This window comes from Austrofundulus limnaeus, unplaced genomic scaffold (genome assembly GCF_001266775.1).
Source record: "Austrofundulus limnaeus strain Quisiro unplaced genomic scaffold, Austrofundulus_limnaeus-1.0 Scaffold103, whole genome shotgun sequence".
Taxonomy (NCBI): domain Eukaryota; kingdom Metazoa; phylum Chordata; class Actinopteri; order Cyprinodontiformes; family Rivulidae; genus Austrofundulus; species Austrofundulus limnaeus.
In genome coordinates this window covers 979,083-989,084 of record NW_013952505.1, presented here as the reverse complement: position 1 = coordinate 989,084, position 10,002 = coordinate 979,083, and the positions used below count along the sequence as shown (strand labels likewise).

At 39.8% G+C, this 10,002-nt stretch overlaps 1 protein-coding gene across 1 annotated transcript in view; it reads left to right on the top strand.

The window, feature by feature from the left end:
- The window catches only part of pfkpa (phosphofructokinase, platelet a), a gene marked incomplete at its 5' end in the record, with an annotated part of 25,540 nt that overhangs the window by 11,174 nt on the left and 4,364 nt on the right, over positions 1 to 10,002 (top strand). The window contains 5 exon segments of the mRNA XM_014013537.1: positions 2,051 to 2,197; positions 3,142 to 3,212; positions 3,858 to 3,945; positions 4,620 to 4,772; positions 8,996 to 9,160. Coding sequence (XP_013868991.1) covers positions 2,051 to 2,197; positions 3,142 to 3,212; positions 3,858 to 3,945; positions 4,620 to 4,772; positions 8,996 to 9,160 — 624 coding nt within the window.

Here is a 10,002-nt window from a genome sequence, read left to right as displayed (position 1 = left end):
CAATCTCTGTACTCTATGCCTGGTGAGCAGGTGTGCTCCCAAGAGTCAAAAGCTCCTCCTTGACCCACCGATGTGTTTAATAATGTATCCCACCGTTCTGAGGTCCCATCCACTAATAATGACTCAGCAGCTGACGTTCTTATGAGCTGCATCGCTGCTGTATTCTTGACATAACGAGACACATTCAGTTAGGAAAGATTTTTCTGTAAACATTGGTCCAAACTGAGTATTTTTGTACACAGATGCAAAATAGTGAAAGGGTTAGCAAAGGTATTCACCCTCCCTTTTTTCTGTTTTGTTGTTTTTCTAACGTGAAAATTAAAAATAGTTCTTTTTTATTAGTAGTAGACTAATTGGAGTTAATTTRGGAAGAGAAAAACTTTAAGCCTGAACTTTTCAGTAGGGATGCATCGATCTCCTTAATTTTGGGTGATCCGAGATCRGTGGKAAAGATCAGCTTCTCATCTACCTCCACAAAGGTCTGAAAATCAGCCACTGTCCCCTTTTGCTCTGCTGTGAGACCTACCTAATGTCCATTTAAAACAAGTTTGTATTGTTTCAATGGTATYATTCAATGTTTTTCAATAAAATAAGATTGGAACATTGAAGGTGTATTGTGACTTTATAACACCTGACAGTGTCAGTTGTTTAAAACAAACGTATCAGCAGGTCCGACTTTTTAAAGATCGGTAATCGGCCAGAAAACTGCAATCGGTGCACTCCTACTTTTTAGCCATGACTGACACCTCTTATTCTGCTGAGAACTCCTTCCCTACATTAAAGTACAACCATACTGTTTAGTTGTATGTAATGGGTTTTGTTTTGTTTTTTAAATGAAATGAATAAACATTCTAACWAAAAGTAGGGATGTCCCGATCCGATACTCAGTATTTGTATCGGTGGCAGATCTGGCCATTTTTTGAAAATCGGGTAGAATCAGGTTTAGTCATGTGATCGGGCCGATCCAGTTTTGCAACAGTTTTCAGCATCATCATGCTTTACAACTGCCATTAAGAAATCAAGACGCACACAAGTATGTAACCATGTCCACAGCGTGGGAACACTTTTCAATAGAAAACTATGATGCTGAAATTGCATCTTGCAAAATCTGCAAACTGGATGTTTCTCGTGGTGGGAACAGCAGGGCTCGCTTTTAACACTACTAACATTTTCACTTGGAAAGAAATAAAGCTATCTGTATCAGATCGGTATCGGAAAGACGAATCAATAAAAAAATCGGATTGTATCGGGAGCCAAAAAATCTGGATCGGGACACCCCTGTACACAATGAAGCATTGTGGTGGCAGCATCATGCTGTATGAATGTTTTTCACCAGCACTGGCTAAGAAACTGGTCAGAGTTGAAGGAAAGCTGGATAGTGCAATATGCAGAGACATTCTTTGGGGGGGAACTTGTTTGAGTCTTCCAAAGATTTGAAATTGGGATGGCAAGACCCTGATCTTAAACAGTGGTTTAAGGAGTGTTGTCCTGGAAAAAGCTGAGACCTCAATCCAGCTGAGAACATCTGGTTTGATTTAAAACAYAAGTAACGCCCATCCATCTTTTTCAAATTTTTTCTTTGTTAAATTTCCACTATACAGATATTTAGCATTTTTAGCATAGTCATAAAAAAACAACAACATCAACCTTTCACTTAAATTCCAGGTTGTACAATAGCCACAGCCAGTATTTATTTATAAAAAAAGAGGTTTGGGACAATCAGTAAAGCTTAAAAACTCTAATTGAAGTTTATGTAGGTGTACAGGTGACTAACTCTGTTAGGAGTCACTCAAGCTGAAGATAATGAAGGTGTAAAAAYTGCATGACATTCTTCTGTTCTGTGCTGCTCGCCTCAGGCTTGGACTCCCCCTGCCTAAGTAATGACAGCCTGTGTGTGTGAGAGTGCACCAGAAGCCATTTATTGATCCTTCTTATAGAACATCAACAGCTACCCTGTGACACAAAGCATTAGTGAGATTAGTTAAACTGCAATGTGTTTGATTAAAGATTGATGTGTAGCTGTTTGTTTGTTTTTGGTTTTCTCCCACAGAGCAACTTTAACGTGGCAGTGCTGAATGTCGGTGCCCCCGCAGCAGGCATGAACGCCGCCGTCCGATCGGCTGTCAGGGTGGGAATCTCCGAGGGACACAAGATGTTCGCGGTCAGCGATGGATTTGAGGGATTTTACAAAGGACAGGTGAGCTCTGCACTTCATCAGGAAATGTCACAGGAAAAGAATTTCAGTTGTAAGTCTGTTCATAGCCAAAAGCCCCAAAAAGGCTTGATGGAAAAATATTGTTCGTGACTGCCATTTTCCACATCAGTAACTGAGAATTGGCTTAGCTTGATGAGCGTCAGACTCTGTGAGCAATCATTGTTAGCTGCCTCACTGAAGAATAATCAGGGAAAGTCAGAGGATAATCTGTGCAGATTATTGTAAACCTATTTCTCTCRTGAACTTCCTGAGCAGATGTAGTAACAGAAATAATCACTAGATGGCAGCAGAGCCTTTAGTTTTTTTGGCAGACACAAAAGCACAGATGTCTGATTATCATGAATTCTCTCCTCGTTCATGAAAACAATGAGTTTTAAATACAGAAAGGTGTCTGTTGGACAATAAAATGAAAATTAGATTTTAATCTGGGACTAGATTATTTTTTCTGTGTTCTGCTACAGGTGGAACTGGTTTCATGAGAATAAATTAGGTATCTCAGATCACCATGAAATAATCCCAACTTGTCTTCATCAGGAGATTTGATAACACTGAGTCTAACAGTCTGTGTAAACTCGGACCTGCTGACATCAAACTTTCAGAAGTTTATACCAGAGGGAGAAATAAAATCCTAAAGTTTAAATCTCTCAGACTACAATTCTGTGGAAATAAGAGGTTGTGCAGCAAATTACTGTAATGTTTTCTCCTCACAGAAGMCGCTCTGAGTTCTGATGATATGTTGGAAACTGAGTAACTGTATTTAGGCATTTACGTAAACACAGGAACCATTTTTAGCATTCCTTTCATGAATTTTTAATATAAAAGCTATTGATTTGCTTTGACATTGGACACTGAAACAAGTCAGTGAGTTCGTTGTGAAACCAAACATTGTCCTTTGTGTGATATTTAATCTGTCGTTCTTCCTACAGATTAAGGAAGTTAAATGGGGTGATGTCGGAGGATGGACRGGACAGGGTGGCTCCCTTCTGGGAACTAAAAGGTAAAGGTTTTATGCAAAGTCAGAGTTGTTGAAGGTAAAGTTCAGATATCTTTGTAGAGGGGTTTTGTGAAAACAATATCTTACCTGTTGTAGATAGTTTATCAGTCCAGTCAAAATGAAACAATTTTCCCAAAATGAAAGAGCTAACAGCTCGTCTGAGTACGATCAAAACTAAAATGGATTGCTGCCATCTCAAAGCCACAAACACCACTCTATAAATTATTTACACTAACATTATTATTGGATTACACAGTTAATTGTGTCAGTAGGAGGTAGCTGCAGCACTTCTGGCATCCTATTGTAAAATTTCTGCTGAATTACCATGTAATTCAAAATTGTCTAAGCTGTGAAGATTTAAAGCTAACACTCACTAAGGAATTTTAAAGACTGGGTTTGTTTTAAGGCAGAACAATTCACTTTTGAAATGGTGTTGACGACCTAATGTTTTGTTCGAGTGTGCCTACAACTTTAATCTTCAGAGTTCTTTAGTTTTATTTCTAAAATTGTTAACTTTCTTTAACGTCCTAAAAAGTTAGTGTTTACAGCAGCTGTATACACCTTTTTGAATAAATCCTCAAGATGTCTAAATTGACAGCTTTCTGAGTGATTTCTTGAAAATCAAACTTTCTGATTTCTCCTCCTCAGAACTCTTCCTGCAAAGCATATCGATAAAATTGCAGAGCAGATGCGAAAGTATAACATAAACGCTCTGCTGGTTATCGGAGGATTCGAGGTATGTTTGAAATCTCTTTTGATGCTTGTAGTTAGGCTCATKTTTAATTTACTCTACAAGCTCAGATCTTTAGTGCTGAATATTAATGACTTAGCAACATTATTACTGCTCACGTTATTGAAACAGACAGCTGTTTTTCTTATGATGTGCTGAAAATTGTTTAGTGTTGATTTCATTCCATTAGTCCTCTCCCTTTCATGCCAAAACCTCACCATATGGTTCATGTGTACATAAGAATGCTTCAAAGTCGATTCTCTGCCTCAAACTGGAACAACAGAGCTAACGAGTTCCAAAGCAACACGAACCGAGATGCATGGCGAGAATAACTCGAAGCATTCGACTGAAATTAGAAGTGAAAGTGGAGATAATTGGGTGCTTTCCTCCAGCCATTTCACGCAGTCCTGTTTAGATGCTCACCAGCTTCAATTATTTCCTGATGAATGCAAGTAAAAAGACTTTTCCTTTGTTCGTATGTGTGTTTGTGGGGCTGAATGTGGAGTAGTACCTGTCTGTTTCGCTGCTGTCCGTTGTGATAGACCTGGCTCCTCCCCTTGGCACTTTTCACTTTTGTCTTTCCTTTCCTTGTGGCAAGTAGCACCTCTCTCAACCCAACCACCATGCCAAAGTCTCTCTCCCTTCCAGACCCTACTAAAGCCCTTGGCTCTGCCCTGCAGGCCTTGCTGTCACTGCTGGAATTGTCAGCGGCTCGTGGGAAATATGACGAGTTCTGTGTGCCGATGGTCATGGTCCCAGCCACTGTCTCCAACAATGTGCCTGGCTCAGACCTCAGCATTGGCGCCGACACGGCCCTGAACGCCATCACTACTGTAAGTGATGGGGCCTGGCGACAAGATTTAGATGAACTCAGCAGCACATAAACACACACACACCCATACACACACACACACGGAATCCACAAACTTGCTCACACAGCAAAACCTTGTTCTTCCAAGAAGGGAGAGATCGCTCACTCAGTCTTTTCACCAGTGACTCTTACTCCTGCCAGCCCGTCAGAGGATTATCTGGAAGAGAATTCCTGTGACGGCTGGCRTATGTAAGCCACATCTGGCCTACAGGAAAACTCCAATCAGAGCTTTAACATTTTTGCCTCGCAGCACAGCTGCACTGAGTATGATTGGTGAAAACTAAGGTGTACAGTAGCATCCCTCCCTTCAGTAAAAAGGTAAGTAAGTGAGTAAAAACATGGAGGCATGCTGTGTGGTGCACAAGCGTCGTGACCGCCATGTTTGCGCTGCCTGCCCCCACCCCCCACCCCCCACCACCTATATGTGTGTGTCCTTCCTTTTTTGTGAAATAAGATAAAGTAGATTTTCTTGTGTAGTTAGTTTACATGTCTACACCTTCAGAAAAAAGATTAAACAGTATGGAAAATCCAACTAAAAAATTTAAAAGACTGAAATCAAGATGTGCTTTTTGTTAACTTTATTTTATTTAATAGGAAATATTGAACGTTTCCAGCCACCACAATTTTTATTTTTATTATATTTGGATTCTTATAAGTTCTGTAAGTGCCATTTATTGTCAAACCTAACAAAACAACATAACAATAGTCCAAGCTTGCAAGCTCATATTCTCATCTAACAGAAATTAAACATACCYGGAACCTTACACCTTGTAACTTTTTACCTTTTTTAAAAGTCTGAAGACTGATTATGGCAACTCTAAAAGATTATAAGAACACTTAGCTCTTTGGAAACAAAAATGAAGGATGATTCAAGGTTTGCACAGCAGTGTACATCCATTCCTGCATTCCATATCTGTGGTACCTTAGCATTAGTTCTCCAAAAATTGCCTGAGACTTTCCTACTAGGCTTCTTCTGTCCACTGCAGGACCATTGGATCTGTGGCTACAAAGTCATACTTGGGAATAACAATCCCTGTGACACTTCACAAAAGGAGGTAGTTGGTCTTTAGGGTGAATTTTAAAATCCTCCTTTATTTTCTGAGGTTTCCCAGGTAACTCTTGGTAGCTTTGAGGTCRTGTTTACTCATGTCTTTATAGTGGAATTGTGGCTGTCCACTTGGCCTTTTTCCTGTAGAAAATCCTCCAATTAGGAGGTTTTTAGGAAACTTCCATCGTCCATGCAGTACACATGACCCACCCAACTTGAACACTTATAGAATTAAATCAAGACAGAATATCCATGTTAGGCACTTTGTCTCCAGGAAATGCAGAATATTCGGTGAAGGCAAGGATTTTTCTTTCCTGATGAGCCTTGGCTGTCATGTCTCACTGCGGTATAGGAGTGTTCTCACTACACAAGCCCTATACCCCTGCACTTGCATGAGACAGTTAAACTATTTAGAACTATGTTCTTCAAAAGCAGTACGATGTGGTGGTAGATATGAAAAACAAAAAAGCCACGTGTTACCTCTGTGCAGAGGTGGCATCAACCTCTCTGGGCTGGGAAGCGTTGAAGACGAACAATCACTTAGTGGAAATATGAATTAGGTTTCAGACAAATCAGTATTCCAGATCTCATTTGGGGAAAAAAGGGGTGTGTTGTGCTCCAGGCCCAAAGAAAAACAAAAAGGCACCAATTCCAAAAGCTGTAGTCTGTATGGAATGCACATGGTGCACAAATTCTAGAAAACAGGGCTGCAGAGAAAGAGGCTATGGGTACTGAACTAGCCTGCCTGCAGTTTTTAACTTATTCCCAGTAGAAAAAAAATACTTTTAGATGATTTAAGTGTGTTTGCAGGGAAAAAAATCCTTATCCTTCATGCAATAACATTTGTAGGTGTTTAATATTAAAAAAGCAGGAGTGGATGTATACTATCAAAATAAATCAAACTGATAGATGATCTTTGGTTCATATCTGCAATAACATAAAATTCAAAGTAAACTGAATAGTCATTGTTTATATGTTTTGTATTTTCCATACTGGCTTAGATTTTTGTTTGGGGTTGTGCAGACTTTTAACAAAACAATGTAAAAGTCTAATTCTTAGTCAGACCATCATCKTATTCAGTTCTTCATCCTCCCCTTGGTGTTTTGCAGACTTGCGTGCCGCTTGTCCTGCCTGTAGAGTTTAGATGGGCCAACAGCTTTTGTAGCGTCAAACGATTGCTCCATGCTGTGGCGCACAAACACACAGACCTCCATCCTGTTGTGGTTTCACATCTTTTGTTTATCCCTCTTTTTCTGTCACCTATTTCGCACCACACACCCTCTTTTTTTCATCAGTTTTACCCTTTCTTTTTTGTCCTATCCTCTCCACTGCTCTGTTTGCGCTCCTGTCCTCGTCTGCCAAAGGGAAGCCACGGCGGCTATCACACGGAAAGAGCCAGAATGGCAGGATACGCTCTCACGAGCTGAGAGAGTTTCACCTCTCTCAGTGGTCAGCCCCTTTCGGTGGCTCTAACATGTGTTCTATATACTGCCGCTTCAGGCGCTTGAGTGTTTGCTGCAGCTGTATGAAGCTCGTGGTACCTTTGAGGAGTTTTGCATCCCGATGTGTATGCTGCCTGCCACCATAAGTAACAATGTACCAGGCACTGAGCTCAGTATTGGGGCAGACACGTCCCTCAATGCTATTGTGGAGGTAAGGCAGTTTGAGCCGCCGCAGCTTTGACCCACTTCTGTTCAAGATCCCTTTCAGAGATGCACATTAATTATCAGTGGAGCTAATGGTCCAGTGTTAATAACAAATAAGATGCCAGGCTTTAAAATCACACAGTGTTGCATGAATGTTTTTTTYCCCATAAAGTTGTAATCCTTGCAGCATCTTGATCTACAATCTAATTTGGATTGCATGTCTGACACTAATTCTAAACTTTTACTTCTGTTGAAACTTAAAACTCATYAGCTGATAGACAGAGACACTTAAATTTGATTATCAGCACTGGACCAATAAGTAAAACTTTAGAAAGTTGTTTTACATTTGATCTGCTCTCTTGCTCTTTGCAGGACTCCAGTCTGTCTGGTAAAGCAGCATTTTGCTTCAGTTTGTGAATTCAGTAACAGACCAGCATGTTGATTTGCTTGTTTTTATCCATGTGAAATGTATTAAAGTATGCTAACAGTAGGAYTGGACATAAGGTCACTTTATTACTTTGCTGTTTTGTACCCCCGTGCCGTACCCAGGAGTTACTATGTGGTACCTATGTACTTACTAATTCATATCCATGTACCGGTATTTATCTTTATAGTAAAATAATTTCTGAAATATGTGGGTAAATATTCATATAAATATGCATTTGCCAACCACTTGGATATTGGAAACACTTAAAGGGGGTATTATGTGCAATGACAATAAAGGYATCATCATCGTCATCATGTATTTTCCAGGCACATAGTTCAATTCTATACCACAATCAAGTAACTGTCACCTTCACTTGTCATGAAAATGCTCTATATATCAACAATATATTTGAATTTTCATCAGAGCCTAAATGCTTTGAAATTGGCCTCTGTCTCTTTAAGAGCCAGGCGGTGCTTTGAATGAGCAAGTGTTTAGGCAGCTCATGGTTACCACAGGAGATTCAAAGATTTCTCAAACATGCATGAATGAGTCAAATCAACACTGGGTATGTTTTTGATTAGGGAACAATGTTATAACATGATATAAAACTAAAAAAAGTCAATTTTCCATAATACCCACCCCATCTATTMCCTTACCCAAACCCCCTATCCCTAATTGTAACCAAATATTTTATATTATCGTTTATGAAAATACCTCAAGGTCAGTTTAAAAAAGTAAAAATATTAATAAATAAATAAAATAAATCCTAACAAGGCAGCAGCTCCAAGTTGGAAAAGTAAGATRCCTCATAGTAGGGACCCCAACCAAAACACCCAGCTCCTTTTTTCTCCCCATGAAAGTATAGATATGAAGTGACCAAAACTGGCAAAGAAATAAAGTAACCAGTAACCCATATGACTGCTAACCACTGCCCCAATATTTATGCTTGTTTGATTTGTTGCCACTTTGATGGGTTCAGCTAAAGTYTAGTAGCTCAGAGATTTACACATTTAGCTCACATTAATCCTTAGTGTTCTAATGTTGAGCATGTGTGCATGTGTCAGACKTGTGACCGCATCAAGCAGTCTGCCAGCGGGACCAAGAGACGYGTGTTCATCATTGAGACCATGGGGGGCTACTGTGGCTACCTGGCCACAGTAGGAGGCCTGGCTGCTGGGGCTGATGCAGCGTATATCTACGAGGAACAGTTTGATATCAGAGATCTGCAGGTAAGACATCACACATGAGTTTCTATCCCTAGTAAGAACGTATTGAATTCAAGTCTTTTTTGTAGCCTAACCCTGACCCTTAACCTAAACCAAACAATGACCAGTGCTTGACTAACCCTAATCTAAATTCAATTTATACCTTAGTCCCAAACTTAATCCCTGAACCCAAAAATGACGTTCCGCCATTTTAGGACTGGTCTTTGGTCCACAACAGGCCCACTGGTCCTGACAAATTTGGTGTTTATACTAGAAAAAGTACTAAAAAGGTAACAAAATCTAGGTACACACACAGACACAAAGGACTGATGCTACACTACATTCATCTTCAAAGTTGGAATTTAGGCATACAGTAAGAATGACAAAGTCCACTTAACCATGCTCCAGTTTGACTTTTAGAAAATGGTGTTTGCTCATTGTTGCACGCAGTGATCAGGCTAACTACCCTGAACAATAAAGGCCATTATAATTATCTTTCTGCATTTTGTAGATTCAAACATTGCAGCACGTTGTTTGTTAATAGTTTGTGCAGTACTCTGTGTTCAACTGATGACTGAGGCAGCCATATTTGATTTTAAAGTTGGTGCTGCTGAGAATCCTCAGACTTTTCCAGTTTCAAGTCAGAAAAATCCATTAACCCCCCCCCCCCCACACACACACACACACACAGCTTGAGTCAGTGTTTTGTAGTAGTTGTTTATGACATGATCACCAATAGACCATTTCTTTAGTTGCGAAACAGAACAGTTTCACAACTAAAGATGTCACACAACAAAGACCAAGTAATACCAATTATATTGGTTTGTGTTGCTAATGATAATCGTGTTTACTGAGCACAACAATTG